This window comes from Lineus longissimus, chromosome 15 (assembly GCF_910592395.1).
Source record: "Lineus longissimus chromosome 15, tnLinLong1.2, whole genome shotgun sequence".
In the NCBI taxonomy this organism is placed as follows: Eukaryota; Metazoa; Nemertea; class Pilidiophora; order Heteronemertea; family Lineidae; genus Lineus; species Lineus longissimus.
Genome location: NC_088322.1, coordinates 9,994,705 through 10,017,128, shown reverse-complemented (window position 1 = coordinate 10,017,128; position 22,424 = coordinate 9,994,705). Strand labels below are relative to the sequence as shown.

The 22,424-nt window shown below is 41.9% G+C and overlaps 2 protein-coding genes across 4 annotated transcripts in view; one reads left to right on the top strand and one right to left on the bottom strand.

The window, feature by feature from the left end:
• LOC135499484 (alsin-like) overlaps nucleotides 1-3,478 on the bottom strand; it is a 29,088-nt gene extending 25,610 nt beyond the window's left edge. For all 3 annotated transcript variants that reach the window (XM_064790247.1, XM_064790248.1, XM_064790249.1), the window contains exon 1: nucleotides 3,385-3,478. In XM_064790247.1, the coding sequence (XP_064646317.1) occupies nucleotides 3,385-3,404 (20 nt within the window). In that variant the 5' untranslated portion in view covers nucleotides 3,405-3,478. The remainder of the gene's footprint in view (nucleotides 1-3,384) is intronic.
• A 14,215-nt stretch (nucleotides 3,479-17,693) lies between these two features.
• LOC135499994 (transcription factor Sp5-like) lies at nucleotides 17,694-21,453 on the top strand. The gene is made up of 2 exons (XM_064791083.1): nucleotides 17,694-17,828; nucleotides 18,459-21,453. Exons 1-2 carry the CDS (start codon nucleotides 17,760-17,762, stop codon nucleotides 19,554-19,556), a joined length of 1,167 nt encoding a protein of 388 aa, XP_064647153.1. The 5' UTR covers nucleotides 17,694-17,759; the 3' UTR covers nucleotides 19,557-21,453.
• Nucleotides 21,454-22,424: the final 971 nt, after the last annotated feature.

Below are 22,424 nucleotides of genomic sequence, written 5' to 3'. Positions count from 1 at the left end.
TTTTTGCATTGGGACAAACTAGGCCCACTTAATTGGTATGGGAATAAAATGCAGACAATATTCATGAATATCTCATGAATGTACAGCTTGGGGCATGTTCTTAGTTAGTTTGAAGCTCATTACAACTATTATAAATCACTGATGTGTCTTGATCTGAACCCAACATCAGCAAGGTGGGTTGCCCAGCAAACATAAGGCAAGCCCGCAGCCTTAAGCCCGCAGCACACTAGCCGCCAACTTTGGCAACAAGAAGCGTTCAGCTGACGCCTCTCGACGCCAAAGTTGGCGGCCAGTGGATCTCGGTCAGAGCACACCTGCCCAGAATCGGCGTCCAGTAGCGTCTTTTTCGCCACTTTAGGCTGCCATTTTGAAATCATGTGACATCAAGATGCAAGCTGATTGGCCATAGTCTCGCCGCTGATGCCAATTCAGGCGGCCATCCGTAGCACACCTGGCCTCTTCTTGCGTTCAAACGCGGCGACACGCGTCAAAAATCAAACATGTTAGATATTTGGCGTTTAGTTGCGGCAAGTGGCGGCAAGTCGCCTTCGCCGACGCCGTTCGTAGCAGACTAGGGATTTTTCAGGCGTTCAGGACTCTTGCGGCAAAAAACGCCAGTGAACACCGAAGTTGGCGGCTAGTGTGCTGCGGGCTTTAGACAGAAGACTCCAACCGAGAAGGATGTTGAGAGGAGCTGTGTCTGACCTACAACCCGGCCAGGGTGGAACTGGAAGGGGATAAGGAAGTTGGTAAGTAGACTCCTTGACTGCTGAGGGTTTCATGAGGGCAGTTCAGCTTTAGGGGTTTATGAAGTCTCAGTTTGTGACATCGATGAAATGACATGTGCTGCATGTGCCTTGTATACATATAGACTTGCGTCATGCAGAGGATAAAGGTCCATAGCTCACATCTGTTCCACACCAAGAGTGATTACAATAATGTTCAAAATTTAACATTTAATGTTCAGATTTTTGTCCCCAAGTCAAAATCCGATACCATGTAATTTTAATTTTAATCTGTCAACATAAGGATGGTCATGCAAAAAACGTATTAAAACTATTAATCCTGCAATAAAAAATGGGGACTGAATATCCAAGACTTGTAAAGGGTCAGGGCCGTAGCTGAAGGGCCAGGGGGAGATGGGGGCAAATGCCCTCTCAAGCAGTCAAGGGGCCCAAAAAAATTTGGGATTTTTATGAAGATTTTGCTCACTCACAGACTGACCAAGGACAAACATGACAAAGGCTCAGGCGTTTTGCTCCCATGACCAAAATAATTAGGCATGATTAGTAAGCAGATGCACCTAATTAAATTCCATGTGACACAATTAAAAAGGTCTTTTCCCCACTTTTCCTGTGGTGCCTTGTTGCTTTTCCCACAAAAATCAGTCAACAGTTCAGTTTGACATTTGATTTGCCGTGGTTTTGTTAGTGTTTCCAGAAAGTTTGTTCTGAGACTTTTCCACCTGATGACAACCACCAAAACTAAGAATGACATCAATAGTTTGGGATGAATGATGTTGTCATCCGACTTGAAAAGTAGATTAATACAGTATTATTACATGTATTAGATTGTTACAGTAGATTGTTTTTTTCAATGATTGCCCAACTGGTACTGCTGCCCAACTGGTACTGCCACCTGATGACAACCACCAAAACTAACAATGACATCAATGATGAAGCAGGATGAATCATGTTCTCATGATGTTGTCATCTGACTGGAATTAAGTATATTATCACAGTGCTTCATGAACTCAATTTATACACATAACGATCAATCACAAATAATGCAGGTCAGCTGATCATGATTAAAATCGAACGATGACAATATATTTTGTAACAGAATGGCGTAACTGGAGTATCTCATGCGATTGATAATGATACTACATGCAGGAATTTGTCATCGAATTGTATCCAACAGGCTTATCATCGAGACTTGACTATGCTTGTGTTGACTTTTTTTGAGATATCTCTTGTCTTATGAGAGCAATTTATATCGCAGCGACCTACAAATACTATCGCTGCTTCATGCGACAAAAGGATCACCTGTTTGCGAGTAAAACTGGCCACACATGACCTCCAATGTCCACCACAGATGAGCAAATATTGTCGCACGCGATTTCAATTGCACGTCGCAGAAATTTCTATCGCTCGTTTTTGGCGTCATTGATACCAGTATCAGCCAGGGCCTCAGCACAGAAAGGGCCTCAGGGCTTTGTTCAACAAAAGACGGGCAAAACAAGCTGCAAACTTAGTTGGAAAGGCCGCAACAATACCGCACACCTGAGCTGGACAGAATAAAAACCAAGACACTACAGGCGCAAATATTCACCTGTTGTTGTTGTTGTTTGATTCCAAGTCGAGATTGAGGCAGAATTTCAATATGTGTGACAGAGTGTCGTCTTCTTCGGAATTTGTTCGGTTTAGAGCGAATCTTCGAAGCATCATTACATTACAAAAATCCAGAACAAATTATCCAGTCAAAAAGTTTATCAAAACTCACTCAATATTCCAACAACAATTAATGTTTTGCAATAAGAATTTTGGTTACACTTCCACAAAACTGTCTGTAGTGTAGATTCCAGACTGAGAAGTCAATAGCTTTTCAAGTAAAGCATGATTGAAAATTAACACCAGAGGTAAAGTGGGGCCTATATAACATCCGTGTATTCCAAGGAATAAAGGTAACACAACATAGGTTGCAGAGAGGAGACTTGATAGATGTCCAAAGAAATTTCAGACATGGTGCGGACGAAAATAGATGTGCACCCTGCCTACATCCTTACATATCCATATACATGTAGGGATGTATGTAGACCTGCCAAAGCCTAAAGCACAGAGTACAGTGGTTTAATCAATACGTCAATACCCCCAGATCCTCCAGATGGCCCTCAAGGAGTGGGGCTCTTGACATAGTTACAGGTGCATATCAACCAATAGTTGTATTAGTTACGAAGTGAGCAGTGTATTTGTATTTGTATTTGCGATCTAATAGTCTAAGGGTAAAGGATGACCAACAATCTAGTCTAACCGTGTCCCTGCTCATCTACAGCTTACAGGATTCAGGATACTCCAAGGTTATTAACTGATTAAGACCGACTCTCAACAATTATGCAGCCTATGCCATGTTGCACAGTAGAGCTGTCAAACAGCCCGATGCACAGTGAACATGTATGATGTTTGTATACAGAGCCAGGCCTATACACAACAGTGTAGTGCATCTGCTAGTGTACTGTATAGTGTTGTGTAGGATAGTCATAGTGCATCAGCTGTGAAAACAAAAATCTGGTCGAGAAAAAGCTAAACATTTTGTGATCGTGAGCAAAAATGCAAACTCCAGTTATGGAAAACTTGGTGTCAGCGGACGGAGAATTTCAATACATACCTATCTTTTTCCTCAAACATCTTTATCACCCTCAGATAACGATATAAATCGAAAACGAAACCATCAAACGTCACAAAATTTCTGCTTTCTGGTTGTCGCCATTTTGTAAATCTCGTCCGTAGCTCCTATTTTTGCATGGGGCGAGGTATTGTTGACTTCAGTGTAAAGTTTCAACACGAGATGTCACTACTGAACGGTTCGGAAATGTTTAGATGACGTGTCTTCGGTTTGGGGTGTGAGAAGATGTAGGATGTGACGTTAGCTTGAGACGTGTCTTGAGTTCGTAGTGTGAGAAGATATAGGATGGGACATTAGCTTGAGACATGTCTTCAGTTTGTGGTGTGAAAAGATGTAGGATGTAGATTCAGGATGACCACTTTTCCCCGAGGACTTCCTCAGGCTGGGTTCGAATCGGGAGTATCCTACATCTATATTCCCGTGGTCATCTCGCTAAGACACAAAAAAATGCAACGATTTGGCACCAAAATCACAATTAAATATATATGGATGGCTCGAAATACTTCTATTTGGTGAACCAATTAACTATAAAACTGTCTGGAGAATGGCATTTCCAGGAAATCCTAACTCGAATTGACGGAGGGCATGCCCTCGGAGAATGAGGTGCTAATTCTCCACGGAGAAGTCAACAGTGCCACTCCAGCCAGTCGACCAAGTGGGAAATTGTTCCACAACGGGAAAAGTTATTTGTAAGATAAACGTGAAATGATCAATATCTACTCAATAAGTGAGTGAGTGGTCCGCTTGAGAAGTTGCTCGCGGGCGGAAAGATCAAAGAAACCAAAGCGAAAAGTTTCACCTCGAATTAATTTGTCAGTGAGGCGAGGTGTGAAATCGCCGCACTCTAGAAAGTGACGGAGAAAAATAGACCTAACGGAGGATTGGCCACAGCGAGGAGTGGTCAACCTCGGAAACATCGTATAAAATCGACAGATCAGGCGATGAGAAGCTGCTCCATGTAGGGGAGTTTAGTTAGAGGAAATTAGGTTTAGGACAAGAAGTAAAAAATCCAGGGCAAATCCTTCTGCATTTGAGTCTATTAGCGCCCAACCCTAACCGTGACGGGCCGGGCCGCTACAACCTTGTAGGAACATGGGACAGGACGTCACGTGTGCGTCCGATCAATCATGAGGATCACATTTCAATTTTTTTCTTGATAATGAGTAAAATTACAATTTTTAGTGGGACCTTTATGATGCATGATTTACAGAAAATGTTTAAGTAATGTCCTCTAGTTGGTGATCGTCTCAGAAGAGAGGACGGACGAGACGATCGGTGATGCCTGCCATTTTATGATGACGTCAAACGTACGTTGTCGCGAAGTTGACATAACGTGATCATTACAAACTCCATTGGCCAATCAGCGATTGCTTCTGTGACATGCATGGATGTGACATTGACCTTCAGAGAAGTAGAATTTAGCATATAGACATTCATATAAAAACTTGGCAGACATGACCGATCATCTCATCCGTCATCTGAGCTGCCATTTCGTGAGACGATTGGTGGCGCCACATAGTCCACCTTGTCCACGTCCAAAGATGACTTGTATAATTTCGCACTGTACGCTTTTTTGCCAAGCTATATGCAACCATTTCCTAATCAGAAAAATGACCTTTTGGATATTCGCACGGCTTGCGCCTCTGACATAAAATACCAGTAAGCGGATGAAACGTGACCTGGAGCCGAGATAACCGTCTGCCCGAGGCTGGATCTCGGCGCGGCGAGAGGTTCCGTCATCTCATTCCAGATATTGATAATAAACAATAGTGTCATTATTATGGCGAGATCAAAGTGGTTCCCCGCCCGCGCCATTGATCGAAAGAGGCCACAAATATTGACTGGGGGAGAGAGAATGGCATCGATCCATCATGCTGTTACGTTTAGTCGACGCACTCTCTCCGCCACCATTCGGCCGAAGGAAAAGCCAGTCCCTCACAATGTAGGAATGCGAATATGATGTGCACACATCTAATGTAGGAATCCCCAATGCAACGCGCAAACCGAAAACTACGCGAAAAGAATCAGTTGGCGAAACCGTGAAGGGTCTCATTCAGTTCATACCTAGTATACCCCAAAAACGCCCCAAAAACAGGTTTGATTTTATCGCACGTCGCTGGCACGTGACTCTGCTGGGCGTTGTTTTCCCCGCGGTTAGCAGACTGTTTCGGCAATAAAAATTGCCAGTTTGCGGCAGAAAGAGTGTCGGACCTGCGAAGCATCATCGGAGGGAAGGTGTGCAATCAAACCCAGCGCCTTCACGACACGACGGACCGGAATCGCAACGAAAAAAATCCAATGGCTGAGAAGAAAATGTTAGGAGTGCATGAATATTGTATGAACGACTGGAAGGTGTACAGATTGGTGTTTTTACATCGAAAACTAACTAATCCTTTGTAGCTGTTCTTTGAACTCGCCGTCCTAAAGAGCCGCCTACCTTTGATCGGGATTTCGTGTATTTATTTACGGAGGAATTCCAATGGTTCGTGGTTGAGGGCGGTCTTTTTGCGGCGCGGTGCAAAACATTATGCAAAAGTAATGGGGTTTCCTTTACTGTTTTTGCTTTGAAGTGGGATTTGGACACTTAGGTTGCCCGGCCTCGGTAAATAATAGTAAATAAAGAATCGGTCGCCGCCCGGTTCTGACACGCCGTTCTGGGCAAGGAATACATGAATATAAAATAAGAAATCAAACCCGTCCTGTACACTGCATTTTTACAGGAAAATAACGGTGGGGGGGGGGGGGGGGGTCAAGCAGCTTCCACACGGACAGTGTTGTACTGCGTTCGAATAGCAAGAGCGCCAAAAATCGCATGAGAACTTGTGAACTATTATCTTTGATTTCTGATTACAACTCCCTGGAGAAAAACGAAGCAATCACGACAATCTATAAGGCCCTTAGCAAGTCTTTTCATCCTGAGATTCAGCATGCCGTCTATGTGCGTACTATCCATCTTTAGGAGACTGTAGGATTCATGTTTACTGCCGGTACGTCATCCTGGCTTAACCAGCGGTTTTCAATATCCGCCTGTCGATATTTCATATTTTGTACATGACTAAAGCCTGATCTCAGGATGCCGGTATTAAATCGGCATGGAGATTTACATTTTTCACTTCTTCATCACCGCAAATATCGAGAGGAACATTTGAAAATCACTGGTTATACCAGGATGAAGCCTTTTCTGCTGAATCAGAGAAGGCAATTTCGTTTCGTCTATAATGACATTGCCGTTTGTTCCCAAGATGTTGCCAAGGCGTCGACCGAGGCAGTACCTTCATTCCCAATCAACCATGCGGATACGACCAGCAAATCCCCTGTTATTGTTTTCCAAAGAACTTACACGCCTTGCCTTACACCGCCCCTTCCTTTCATAAGTCACAAAATATAAGACGTGGTGTCTCAAGTACCACATGGTAACAACTTACAAGAAATAAACAGGATTAGAACCCTTTACGAGGTCCTTAAGAAACAAAAGAAGACAATCATTGAAAAATCAGAGGGGCAGAAAGTCACCTGTTACTTGTAAATAAGAACAAATGTTCACGCAACTGAAAATTATTAAGACAACAAAATGAGGAAATCTGTTGAATAAGTAAATGGCGATTTTAGCACATTTTCCCAAAAAAGTTTTGAATGCATTTTTTGTGTGGATGTTTTAGTGTTTTAACTGCAAATATAAGAGAAGAATAACATATTTGCCCCAGAAGAGGCCATATCTGTATGAAAAACACGTTTTTCGGTGACGACTGCAGGCAACCCCGCTAAGAACGGTATTCTGTGTTTAAAAGTAGCCAAATATTTTCCTGCACTTATGAAACTTTTGTGATTTTAAGGTTGACTCGAGACTGTGTCGTTAGGGGAATCGACAGCCTTAATTTTTTTGTTGTAAAACATACTCAATTAAAACACTCTCATCATATAAGGCCTAATTGGTATTTGAGTGCAATTAAGCACCATCTTGCGAATTGGAAGGTCAGATGATTGGAATCACAATAATTCGTCAGGATGCAAGCGACGGATGTAATTTCAGCGTTGACTCCCGACAACATTTTAGTGCAATTGCCGTTTTCGAACGACACAAACAAAAAATTAAAAAGAAATGTAGTCATATGAATAATTGTTGTCATCCAAATCTTTACCGATGAGTTCTTTTCGGTAGAAAAGAATCACAGGGCCACACCCAGATTGTGATTAGTTTTGGAACCTCGACTTTCGAATAATCGTTGTGTTAGTTTTCATCAACGTCTTGACTAAGAAGTCAAGCGCTAGCAACCATTACTCGCGACAGTGTTGATATTGTGATCGACGAACTTGATTTGTTATGTTTTCACAAAAAATAAAGAAGAAAACTTTATAAAGGTTTTATAGGAATTGTGATTAAGGTGCTGCTTCGGAAGTTTTGGAAGTTTTGACACTAATTTCATTCGGAAAATGTGGTAATTTGTGCGACTGCATTTGCGACAGTGTTTGCAAAGTGATCGACTAGCATACGTTTTTAATTTATTTTGGTGGTTTTAATCACAATAACCACAAAATACACATTGTACCGAGTTGGGAATAATGACATTTACTGGTTTTTACTGTTTCAATCTCGGATGGCGGCCATTTTGGTTTCGGGGAACTGCATTTCTTTCCTGATAAACCGCTTCGACCAAGCCTCCCCTGCTTCAATTAGAAACAAGTTCCCTCCCGTCTCCCCGAAGCGCACTAAATCTCCATTTCAAACTATTTTTATCAGTAATGTGATTTCGATTTCTTTATGTTGCATGTTTTGGGTGAAATCCAATTTACCTATTCCAAAAGTGTTCCTTTGATCACCATTTTCCTCCTTGAACTAATTAGCAGCCTAATGCTTTTGCATAAAATTATTCATTATTCTACTATTATTTTTATGATTCATTTTCTATCTCTCTTTTTTTTCAACGTGATAGAGCCGAGTGAGCTTCATACAGTTTTTATTGCACGCTGCTCTAGCATTATTGTTTTACATTCATTCCCAATGGCCGTATAGAGCGGGCGGGGGGAGGGGCAGGGGGCAACTGCCGCTAAAGGTCTCCGAAAAGTTTTTTTCCAAGCAGATTTAGGCTCTTTTTCGACGAAAAAACCCAACTCCCAAGGACAAAAAAGTTACATACAGTCCTGAATATAATTTAATGTTAGTCAATATGCGACTTTTTTACTACGGCTATGAGGCAAACATAACCTGCAACATATTCTTGATGTTACATTTAGGTATATTTTGTACCTGCAGTAGATGTATAATGGATCGACAGTAATTAATCCCCCGCAGGCTAGAGCACAGTTGATATTATCGATCCCAAATCGGTACAAAGACAAAAATAAAGGTATTTCTCATGATAGTTGGCCCTCCCACCCCTAACATACACCTTGCCTCACCAGTCGGAACAAATTAGAGGGCCCTAAGGTCCCGGTTGATGAAACAAAGAAAGCAAAGACCAAAGAGACCGACATCAAAGCCGGATAATTTCGTTTTCTGGGAAGTAATGATGAGGTAAGGGTTGTAGGATTGCGTCCCTGCTGTGGCGCATTTGGCGGCGCGTGCGAGAAAATAGGGAGGTTCCGCAACCCGGCTTAGGAACGACGAACTACGAAGACCGAAGGTCCGTCGTGTCATCAAGTTATGCGCAAATTCACTTGCGCCACCCGAAAAACAACTTCTGTACTTTTTCGGAAAATGAAAAGCGGTTTTTAGATTCTGAAAGACCTCCAAGTGGTTTTTTTCACTCTGCTAAAAACCTCTGCGGGGTGCACATTTGTGTTGGTCCAAGGTTTTTCAAAAGCTCCAAAACCTTTGTTTCGATAAAGCGTGTATACGGTGTCCAAGGCCAAACACTAAGTCTGAGCTGAGTTTGATATATGTTATATTTTCTCAGTAAATCGGTCACCAGTATTTAACCGGACTTGATGATGACAAATGGCAATAGGAAAGGCATGACAAGGTGCAAGACAATTAGGCTAACTATTCGCATTAATTAGCATCCTGATTACATTAATTATCATAGTTAGCACTTTGAACTTTCTTTTCTTGGCAAAAAGAGTGTCGATGATTACAGCTATCGCGTAAAATGTGTGTAATTATCGAAAGTATTAGCGAAATTGCGCTGACCCAAGCAATATACTTGAAGCAAATTGTAGCAAAATTGCAGCATTTATGATTGAACAATCGCAAGATACGCGTATTTATTACGGGGTGTTTTTTGCCCAACTTCCCAATAGGTGTTTTGTTTTATAAGGTCAAGTTTTAGCGGAACAATACCACAGCACTATAGAGATTTTAAAAACATGAGTAACCCGACCATCGGGCTGACTACTTTCATGAAATCCAATCATCATGATAGCCCTGATGTAGGCGTTGATAAGATACGAGCTAGACTGTACATTGTTTAAATTTGTATCACTCGTTGCATCTGTTTAACGACTTCCTTTATCTACATCTTGAGGTGCTGTCATCTGAGCGAAGAAATTGGAACCAAGCACTTGCCTAATTTTAAAACTATCTTGTCATCAAACCATTTCGTCGATCGGCGTTGGGTTCTTTTGAAACTATAGGTAGAACCTCAAACTACCCCCAAAACTTCCAGGAGTACAGACTTGGGTTTAGATTGACCGTATATCATGGGGTTTGCAGACGTAGCCTCCTTTTAAATAACCCAACGCTTATTACGCTGTGTTCAGGACTTCGTCGATCGGCGTTGGGTTCTTTTGAAACTATAGGTAGAACCCCAAACTACCCCCAAAACTTCCAGGAGTACAGACTTGGGTTTAGATTGACCGTATATCATGGGGTTTGCAGACGTAGCCTCCTTTTAAATAACCCAACGCTTATTACGCTGTGTTCAGGACTTCTGGTTTTTCTTCGAAAGTATGTGTTCATCTGCTGAAAAGGAAGATCCAGATATCTTATGATCTTATGAGATCGCTTTATAGACGAAAGCCCTTTAAGCCATTTAATTCGCACTCTGCCGCTTGGCGACGTCACTAGTCACCGTATTGACGCAGTGCAATATTATTTAAATTAATGACAATATTTGAATGGACTGAAGTTGCTCAAATTAGGTGGGTCGACCCAATATCAAAGACACCGCCTTCCCCTTCATTATATTTAGTTAGTATGGGCCTATTTATTCACAATTAGTATAGCACGCACCGATTACCCAAAAACATGGCCGACATCGCATAAAAAATCGTTTGTCCTGGTCGCAAATACCCCAAGGTATTTTCAAATCCAATATGCATATTGTTTTGTGTTTGTTTCACTGTGTATTGTATTTATTTCTGACTCAATTCTGTTTTATTTACAGAGTTCAAAGGAGCTTGCTGGCTTTACATGTTTGATGTGTGCGAGTTGGGTAACCCCGAGGTTTGGTCAGGTGCTCTGCTCAATCTCTGTCAAAGGTCGCGAAGAACGCAGGGAATAGCTGGGCTTCAGTCATAACAAGGAAGTTTTATAGAGTAAGTATCATACAAGTGTACAAGTTAAACTAGAACCTCCTTGGTCATACACAATGCTGTTAAGTAAATGTTTTCAAGAAAAAACATGTAAACCACAAGAAAGATTAAAAACTTAATGTATCTTCTTTTAAAACGGGCGGGCGTCCCCATATTCCCGCAAATTATGACCTCTTATCAGATTTTAGACATGACCAGAGTCGTTATTTGAAAGACTCTGCCAAAACCAAGCAACATGTCGCATTTTTTGTATGAAGTCCCCAAAAATCGGAGTGCCATTTTTTTGCGTGAAATTGTATAAAGCTCTTTCTCAGAGAGCACACTGCACACAGACTCGCCTAACCATTGAGAGAATGTGAAGGGCGGTTCCTCCCACGCCCCGACCAGCAGTCTCATCTGTTCCGACATCCCCGACCCCCGGGGACTTAACAACAAGTTCCAAATAAAGCGAAATCCGATATTTTGATAACTTTCCTCCTGTTTTGTAGTTGTTAAGATTCCTGTCGGTTTTACTCAAATTTGCTTCAATTGTGTTTCACTTTGATCTCGCCGCTTAAAAAACGCCGCGAGGATCTCATTTTTGCGCTCGTTTCCGGTTCGAGCTTGTTCTTGACTTTCTCGGAATTTTTTGAATTTACGTGCAAAATATTTGCTCTTTGACGGAGATTGTTGAGAAGTACACTGGGAAACTTTGTGGCATAGAGAACGTAACCAGGGTTTGCGGTTTGGCGTACTACGAAACTGACATTCTGAACTTACAGTGGTATCGCCTGACGCGCGTTCTCTGAAGCTGAGCAGTGGTCAAGATGGAAACTGAGGGATCGAAAACCCAATCTGAAGCAAAAGAAAGGTCCAAAACAATTTTTTTATATCAAACATTCGGAATCCTCCTTTCTCGTTTCTTCGAATGAACAGGTGGAATAAGAATGGATTCGAACAAGGAGTGCGGTACGGTTTAACGTATGTTGATGACGAACCTGCGCAGATTTGCGAAGGGCGTCGACGCGCTCAACTCTGACTGCACGAAATGGTACACATGTTGATCTACAAGTAATTAATGGTGGATAATCATAATTTGTTTGTTTATAATCACGAAGCTTCCTTTTGGTTGCGACAAGCTGCTAAATTAGCACGATCTGCCAGCACGACGTCGCGCCTTCGCAAAAATGGACAAAAACTCTTTCAATGAAGCCTTAATTAACTATGTTTTTGCCTCATTAATTGCGCATAAAGGTAATTAAATCTACTCGTCTTCGATTGGGACGTCGACAAGTAAAAAGCCACGAGTCCTTTGGAGTCACAGCATGACGTCACTGGCCGCACCGCCCGTCCGGTGTGCACAATTCTGCGCCTGCCGTTGCTTACCGCCCGAGGTGACCAAAGGCGGAGCAGGGCGGAGATTTCACAGTTTGTTTAGCTAACACTCTTTTGAAGTAGCCCGCCCTACCCCGGGTACTTAACACTTAAGAGTCCTTTGTGAGACAGTGCCGCACAGGGCCGGCGGGTCAAAACCTCAGATGAAAGGCCAGATCAAAGTGCCGGCTTCTCAAAGGGGACCTTGCAATGTTGACGGCTTTCGGCTGGGGTAATTAAGGCCCAAAGCACGCCGAATATTCTTTGATTGGCGATTGAGCCGATTTTAACTCCCATGCGCTAGAATTCGCGACAAGTTTAGCACGTACCTACTGACACAATATTGGTGTCCTTTGTGCATGTTTTGGCGGTGGTTGGGCGTAAGGATCATGCGTTTTTATCAAAATGACGGCGAAAATAGGTAAAATGCATGAAGGCATAAATTTTCCAAAATAGTGGGAAGGAGGAAGACTATAGAGGAGAAGTTGAGACCAACGTCCCGTGTAAAGTTTCCGTGTGTTACCACTTGAGGTTCTAGTACTCTATATGCAGAAAAGTTCTTGCTTGAGTCAAAGCCTTCTTATATTGAAAGGCTCTGCATGAGCCAACACAAGTGAAGACTTATCTTTGCCCAAAACTAAAGCAGCGAAAGCGAAGCATTTTCCTCTAATTGCAGGTATCAATCTAGATAACGGAAGCAAAGCTGCTACGGAATGGTTTCCATTGGCTATAGAAGGTTGCATGACCATGAGGAGTATACATAATGCATGATGGTCTATTTGAGTATTCCTCTCCTCTCCCCATTCCAGCCGAACGCCTATCCCAGGGACCAACCACTTCTGAGATCCTTGTTAACAAAGCTCCAACAAGTTCCCATGCCCCTTACGTAAACGTCCCTCCCCTCCCCTCACGGTCGGCGCTATTTTCGACGCCTTCAAAGGCACCGCGACTGCCCAAGGTGTCCAAATTAGAGCCCTTGCTCCGTGCAGCAAATTGGGCCCTTTGGTGAGGAGAATAAAGTGGGTGGGGAGGGCCGGGCCATGGTCTGAGGCTGTTATTATTGCTAGAGAACCGAAGGGCGGCGTCGGTGTGGGAACGCGAGGACGAGATACCACAAAATCTCAAGCAAATACGGCAATGTTTAGCCAGAGATCTGCTGGTTTCAGCGTTTGAGGGGTGCCGCGCACTTCGTTTGGCTGTGTTTTTTAAGCGACCTCAGTCTATCCCTCGGTCTGCTTTTGTTCGAACTTCTGCATCTGTGCATCATAACGTGGTCCTTCCCAGCCATGCAAATTCCTCATGTCTTGCATATTAGTGGTCGGTAAAATGACAACCCCTTAATACATGTACCTCCAACTTCTCATACTGCAATAACAAGATTGACAAAATATTCCGCTGTGTTCATGTTTAATTTTTAAACATGGCAAACTCGGACGGTGTCGAAGTTTGAAATGTCCTCAGGATGGAATGTCCGGGGAACAAAGGATTCTATTCTGCGCTTAAGTTTCTGAGCTATTGACAATGGCCTCTGAAGAACCATACCATCTTCCGTCAGAATACAACACAAGGCCAGGCGCTTAATTTTCGAGAGGAGCCATTTTGTACTTCTTCACCGGCCATAGCATAACCATAGCATAGAGATATCTGTGCAAAATTTGAATCTGATATTTTATCAAATATATTCTATTTTGGTTGTTCAGATGTCAAAATCAAATTTCTGAATGAGAGATCAATGGGACCGTGGCTATTAAAATATCATTACACCGATACGATCAATGACTAATCTATCGCAAATACATGAAAAAAGTCATCTCACAATAAACCATTAATTCAAATCGAGGTCAGTCCCATACGTCTGCCGCATGCCATTTGTAAATAGGCCTATACCTACCATTCGGCGGACAGCCAAACACACGTTATCGCTACGCTGGCCTACTTTGTTGACAAATATTACATATTGAGCGGAAAACATGTAATGTTAGAAGAGATCAAAAGAGCCGCCGATATCTAGCTCAAAGGAATTTTTGGGCAATTCAGGGCAACTTTGGTGATCAAAAGCTCCCGAATAGTTGTTTGGCCTGCATATCATATCGAATCGAAAGTATCATCAAATTGGCGAAATAATTATTAATTAATAATTGTTAGTGCGTGGGCTCATCTTCTGTCTAAAATCGTTATCCACAGTTGCAGAGTCATAAAAATGGAAAATTTGGAGACTGCCGAAATGTCAATTCAGATGCAGCGGGTACACTTCGAGGCTTATGACCTTCTGTTATATTCCATATAAATAGATGAAAATAACATTATGGAATCCATTATGATACTCCATATAAATAGCATTACAGAATACTTTTTCTCCTGGACACTCTATCCAATGACATTTAAAACCGTCACACCGCCTTGTTAATGGTGGGTTTCCAGCGGGGTTGCAGTCAATGAGGTTCGAGACAGTGAGAGTGGAAAAGATGTAATACTGATTTGAATACCGTGACAATGAATGTACATGTACATGTATTCATCAAACATAATGAAAGTGTTCACCATTATACATTTGAAGTGATGACAAGCACATTTACCAACATCTCTACAAAATTTTCGCCATTCTCCAAAGAAGACAAGAACGACGGTCATGCGAATCCCAACGAATTTCAATACAAAGCTGCCTTTGAAGGTTTTCAAAATATGAATTTCATGTAATGCACAATTGAATAGTTTCCATTAAAGATTTCTACAGATGAATCCACTTCACAATTGAAAATAACTTTCTTAATAAATGACATACGGTATGTATTTCTACATGTCCAATTCCTTTTGATGTTTTCATCTGACGTTGATTTGTTTACCAAAAGATCAAAGCATTCGCCGCAAATAAATAATACTGTACTCGTGGTTGACCCGGGGCTTGACCCGAATTCTTCTCGCTTCTGTTAGCGTTGTCGGGCGGGTTTTGTGTCTGCTCATGAAATGAAAAAGGAAATATTTGGCATATGTTTGATGATCAAAGCAAGGCCCGTGGACCCTGGTCTGATACATGTCCCCGCAGATTATGTGAGCAATAATGATATTTCAAAGTACTGTAATATCTTTGAAGTGATGTCGGATCAAGTACATGCGTATGACAGACCCTATTGCTCCGGTTCCCTCCTTAATATCATTTTCTTCAATTTTCCCGGGTGAATTGCCACAATAAATATCCTGAAACATCCCTCCTAGAAGTTCACCTTAGACAAAACCGCACAGGCACAGGCCCTTAAAACTTAGTACTATTCAGGAGACACTTTTACTAAATAGACGCACAAATGGGGGGGGGGGGGGGGGGGGGGCGCTCCTGAACATTCATTTACATTTACATGTATCAAGTGGAAACAGCGCCTTACAAGTCTAATAATTTTACTTATTTACTTACTTACTAATACAGTAAAGCGTGAATGGCTAAACATAAATGTTATTCAGCAATGGGAAAAGTGTGCATCCCTGTCTTATCCCGCGAGTTCTTTTTCGAAGTGCCGTTCTACTTAGAGGTGATATTCCAACGTGTATTAAGGTATCAAAACATCAAAGAATTTCTCCCTCAAGGTTTCAGCTTCAACTTTACTTTCCGTGTACGAATACGGGCCGCACAACTTGTAGGCAAACGAATCAGGACGGAAAGTGTAACTGCTTGTGCTACTTCTAGAGTATAACTTCAGAGGTAGAGCATGCTGAGATAACCAGTGATTTTCAATATACTCCGCCTCTCTAGGAGTAGCAAAAACCTGTATCGCAGGCGGTCAGGTTAAACATTTATGATCTATTTGTTTTTGTATACTCCGTAGCGTGTGCTCTCCACAGACTCTGTCAAAACAGAAATTAACCAGTTAAATGTTGAAAAAGCATGCAGTATATTCAGCTTTAAATGTTAAACCGGTAACTTCTTTTGTATACTCTGTAGCGTGTGCTCTCCACAGACTCTGTCAAAACAGAAATTAAACAGTTAAATGTTGAAAAAGCGTGCGGTATATTCAGCTTTAAATGTTAACCCGGTAACCATACGGCAATTCGACAAAATGATAACTTTTATTCGACAGCAATTATGGGTCACTCGGCGGAGTAACACCAAATTATGACTAAACTAACACGGTAGCGTTTTGCAGGCGTTAAATCGATTTTACGACACTAAGCTTAGAATTTTGCGGCTAAACACGCTTATTAAAGTCATGAAATCGGAAGAATTGTAATTACACTATGTATACAGCCTGCAAATCTAATTTATATTACATGGCAATTAAAATGACATCAGCTTCTACAAAGTGTCATATAATTGGTGTAAAATCGCAAATATTATCGGCCTATAGGAAACTATTTGTGTGGTCGCGCTCTTTAATCGACTTTTTGATTCTTGGTCAAAGCTTGGACACACAAACGTATGGTTATAATGCATAAGGTTTTGTTGAAATTTGGTATTCATAGTATTTGCATGTCTGTCTACACAACGGGAAATGCTGAAATTTATATCTCGTACGTAATAACGCAATTGGAAATGTTCAGATTCAACTACAAATTTCATCTTTTTAGTGAATGCATAGGTCTTTCAAACGACCAGGGTCACCTCACTTTCACTCAGGGCAAAATCCATCCATATAAAACCCAATTTATTACCACACCAAATCGCGCAGCGGGTGTCAGGACAGTTAGCCAGGAAACATGACACAATCCGACCGAGATGGCTCTTTTTAAGCTACGTATAAAGCCAGAAATTACCGCCAAAGATGAAACGTTAAATCACATTATTTGCATCAAATACCGCATGTTTGTTGAAATCCTTGGTGTACGCGAATCCCTGTTATTTTTCATCCTAAACTGAAGGTATTTTAACTACATGATTATTGACTGCAACGTACAAACAAATGTACAATTCCATGGCCAAGTTATCTGTAAAGGAATTTCAAATATTGTCAAAAATAAGCATTTTTTATCAGATATAAGATTTTCGCCACATGCTTACTAGAGTCAAAACTATAATGCATTATTTGTCAAATGTACACGATTTTTACGTAAATTTTCGTCAATTAAGAATAACACTAATTGAACCACGTGACGGTATTGACCAATGGGTTTCGCTTTCGCGGCATTTCTTTGATCTGAATGATCGCATTATTCCCAGCTAGATTTCTGTATAGACCCAGATTGGTTCGCCACCCCCGGTTTCTGTGAATAACGCGGCATAATGGACGCTATTATTCCCGTCAACAAACACACACTGCGACCACTGCCAGGCCCACTGTTCAATATCCGCCAACCAAACCACCATTGATCCTAATTGGCCCGCGGCGGACATCAAAGACACCGCATTCTCCTCTGATTGGTCAGCGGCACATCAAAGGCCATTGCCTAAACGCTAACAACTCGCACCTATTTAGTATAAAGTGTCGATAGGGTTGATATTGCATAGCACTTCGGAGAAGTACCAGTTGTCTTTTTGCCCTGGTGTTAAACGTACCATTTTCACTCTCCCTCTTTGGACTTAATAAAACTCTCGGACTTATCTGTTCTCGATGGCGTTATCAGCTTTGGTACCGGGCCATTCGCCCCATCAGCACTTCGCACAACATGCAATGATGCCGGTAAGTTGATATCCCTTTCATGATTTTTCAGTATTTCGTTCCGGTGTAAATAGTTTTAGACGTCATATATAGATATATTTTATGACAGAAGTGATGTGACGGCTACTAGTGTAGTCATCTGATTTCGAAGTTTGCAAGATGAAATGAATGAGACTCGTGTGTCCCATGTATGGTTCGATCATTTGGAGGGAAGTTTCCAAACTACATATCATTACCAGCTAGTAAAGTACTCGGGAAATTCCGCCTATCGTATATGTTTTGCCAGAAGTTTGGTTCAAAGCCTGTTGTGACCACGCGTTCAATTGACCGATCGACCAATTTGACCAATTCAGATGGACTGTTCACTCAACACTAAGATATTGTTGCTTTTTTCACGAAATGTCGATTTGACACCCACATATCTTATGGACATCATATACTACTTCTGCATCTTTGTAATCCGTTGAATATCAGCTGTCAAAAACAATTGAAAATCATATTCGGTTTCAGGTCAATTCTATATTTGTTTTGTGTTTCAGAAACAACATGTACTGGTATGCCAGTAACAAAACGTTGCTGTTGTACAATGTTTCGTTAATTCTTCAGTATTTTAGCATTGAGTCTGATTGTCTGTTTTCTCTCTATTTTTAGGACCACGCCCGTATGATAAGCGAGCACAATCGGGGGTCGTCTCTAACCGTGATCACACCCACTTGCAACAGATTCGACCAGAGCAAGATGCCCCACGGAGCACCCATGTTGAGCCCCGGCTGGTCTCCTGCTCACGTCACGCCACCGTGTACTACGTCACCAGATTATGCGCTCCTGCAAGCAATGTGCCGCCAGAATCTAGCCTTCAGCCATCACCAAGTCAGTCTGGAACAGGCAGCATACGCCTCAGCCGTAGAATACGACCTCCGAATTCACCAAGCAAAATTGATCCGTGATATGCAGCAGCAGATGCAGACTATGCAGAAAACGTCACAGCATATTCCGATGACATCACATCCATCCCAACATCCATTCATGCCTGCTGGTCTCCCGAAGCAGCTTTCACCACCTCCAGCCGAAGAAGCCGAGCTTCCATGGTGGAGCGTGCAGCCGCAGACAAAAGTACCACAAAACTCTGCGCCTATGTCTGCACCTCTGTCGCCACTTTCGCCGAACTTCAAACTCGGAATGCCGCCAAATATGGTCTTGCCCAACAGCCAAGCAGACGTAAAAATGGCCGCCATGTTTGCCGGCGGGAAACCGACCATCGTGACAGCCAGGAGGTGCAGACGGTGCCGCTGTCCGAACTGTCAAAATGCCACCAACTCCGGCAGTCCGAACAAAAAGAAGCAGCATATCTGTCACATCCCAGGATGCGGAAAGGTTTACGGGAAGACATCGCACCTGAAAGCGCATCTCCGCTGGCATACCGGGGAACGCCCGTTCATTTGCAACTGGTTGTTTTGCGGGAAGAGTTTCACGCGTTCCGACGAACTACAGCGACACCTGCGGACGCACACGGGTGAGAAGAGGTTTGTCTGCCAAGAATGCAACAAGAGATTCATGCGCAGCGACCATCTCAGCAAACACGTTAAAACGCACGAAAATAAACGGAGTAAAACGAAATGTTCCGAAGACGACAAGGAATTAGACGTTGAGGGCGACTGTGATGACGTCATGGTTGACTCAAACTCTGACTCGGAAGTAGATTCGTACGGCTCTGACTCTGAATGTGAAAATGTCATTGTGGATGTGTAGTGCTATTTTTCCTGGGTTCAGGCTTTTAAAACGGCTTTATGTTGGAATAAAACGTCCAGTCACAAATCAGAATATGCAATTGTGGCGTCCGTTTGACACCGCAACTGGACACACTGAACTTATTGATTCATCACGTTAATGGATTATCAGACATTTAAGAACATTCTACAATAGCTAAGCAGCGTCTGTGATAAAAAGGATGTTATTCTGAGTTTGCAATGCATGCCGACACTAAAACATATGGCATAGTTCTTGTGGCCGTGAAGCGGAACTAGATGGCAGCACTGATCCATATTGACATATCATTATCATATTATTATAAGACAAGTGCTGCCGTCTATAATTTAGCACGTCACGACATCATTTGTCACAGTAAACTTTTCCGCCTCTGTTGAATGGGAAAAAAATCACTATGAAAGGGACACTGTCCTCACTTTACGAAATGCCACTAGTGGTAATAGCTGTACATTTCCTTAAACTTCAAAAGGACAAATGTGTTGTGCAGTGTTCCTTTAATGGCATATTTTCATCTGCAATACAAAAACAATGGTGCTAATTTGTGCAACTCAACACGTGCGTAATTCATGCAACGGAAGTATCCAAAGCTAGACTTCAAATACACTGTACATATAGGAGCAATTCGGTACATGTTGGGATGCTTTGCCATGTCATGGGTCAAGAATCACCTGCATGTATCATATATTTTAGGCCGGGTCTATTTGGCAAGCCGCTCGCCGAACAGGCATCTTTTTTTGTCTTGTTTGGAGAGCCGCTTGCCAAACAGCACTAAAAAGCCGCCCTGTTCGACCAGCCGGGCTTGCCAAACAGGTAAAAAATCTACCCTGTTTGGCGAGCTGGAGACTTTACTTTAATATTAATGAGTTCGGCTCTCCATTCAGGACAAGAAAAAGTCGCTGTTTGGTAAGTCGGGCTTGCCAAGTAGTCACCTCCTATATTTTAAAGGCTTACGCCGTTCGTAAAGAAATTGAAATTTCTAACTGAATTAAAAAAATTCCTAATGGGTAAATAAATACCAAATATAAATTTCAGCCATGCCATTGAAGAGAAAAAAATACAAATAATATTGATACATGTACAAAGTTTCAGCGAATTTGTATGCATAGTAATTGCACTACAGCCTTGTGTACAACTGCATTTCTATTTTCTATTTTTTGACCACCAGTAATTACGAATGGCGGACTCCTTCAAAAGGAATACCTGAGACAATACCACCATTGAATATTCATAGGTTGGAGGGTCGAGGCCTATCAATTAGACGAGTGCATGTTTTTAACTCTCAAGTACATATTTGGAGAGGTATTGAAAAAATATTTGCTGTGGCAAGTCTACAGATATAAAGAAATTATTTGATGAAAAAATTAATTTCGAATTTTGCTAATTTGGTAATAGGGGGCGTGTTTTGAGATTTTTCTGCCAGTTAGCTGAAAAGAGTGAAAATATCGATGTCTGTCTAATTTGTCGATTATCAAAAAATTTCCGTGGTCAACTACCAGTTTACCTTTTACCATTTACTTGCCCGACTGTCCGGAATATCATATCAAAATTCCAGATTCATAACCCCACGCAGTATTTCATGCGTCGCGGTCAAACATTGACAATTTAACTGCTAAAAGGCTTAAAAAATCAATGGTGGTCTTGTCTCACCTTGTAAACAGATTATTACCGGTTCCATAATACGCACGTGCTGAATTGCCTCAACGTATTATTATGCCATCCTGAGGATAACCTTAGGATGATATTTTGCCAAAGCTGTAAAAATCATATAATTTGTTTTTTTGTTGAATTACAATTCTTTATTGAACGGTTATTTATGTTCAATTGCGATTCTTTTTTGAACAAAATGTAACAAAAGATTTTCAGAATTATTATAAATAAATTTGCCAAGAGAATATTAATCAAAATTATTGTCGATTATTTTATTCTAAGATAGAGTATTCACAGTACATCCTGGTGTTTTGGGAGTCTAATTGCCGGATGCCTTACTAAAAGTACTGTTGGCAAATTATAGAGCTACATGGCGGAATGGGACCAAAACAGTCCAGGGGAGCGAAGGTCAACCACAAACTGGACAAGATTTGCTTTCTCTGCTATGTTGCGGATATTGGGTACAGAGTTCTGTGGTGCTTGTCTGCTGCTAAATTCTCCACCGGGGAGCTCTACGCTCGTGGACATGCCTGCCAGACCCAAGGGAGTTTTCGCAAAGTCACCGAAACACCACGCTGGCGTTACTTGTGCCCTGTGAAAACTCCCTATTGACAGAGGCGTACCCGCACAACAACAAAACATACATATGTCTTTGTATCTGTAACAGCATCATATGCACTAACAAGATAAATAAATGAATTGAGAAATTGAAATCACAGGAGTTCCTTGCCTGCTATTCATATATATGTATACAAATGTGTTTACATTAGGTCCATGCGAGGATCTACCCGCCAGACCTGTATGTTACCGCTTTTTTGAACAGTATATCAAAAGGCGGTGTACCCTTGAAATAATTTTTTAGGTCTGTAGGTGGGGGTGTTTTTGCTAACCGCAGGTATATGTCCACGCTCAAAGGGCTCCCTTTCCAGTTTGAAAAAGTGTGTTCTTCGCAGCGTTTTGAATCCAGATGTACCTGAGATGCGATTTTCGGGTGTTACTTCAGTTTTCAGGCAACTGACTGGGATCGTTCTGAAAACAATTTTGAAAAAGACATGCACTTTTAGATTCGATTTCAAACCAATTCGATAAACTTGACTGAATCGAAAAATATTTAGCAGGTCGGGGGGGGGGGGGGCAGGGGAGGCGGACTGTTGCACGAATCGGTCCATTATCAATTTCAACACAGGTGCTGCCATCTTGAAA

What these genes read in the sequence shown, in the direction of transcription:
- LOC135499994 (XM_064791083.1), top strand. Translation starts at nt 17,760, where the DNA reads ATGGCGTTATCAGCTTTGGTACCGGGCCATTCGCCCCATCAGCACTTC. An exon ending in CACAACATGCAATGATGCCG is followed by an intron (nt 17,829 to 18,458) that starts GTAAGTTGATAT and finishes CTCTATTTTTAG; the next exon opens with GACCACGCCCGTATGATAAG.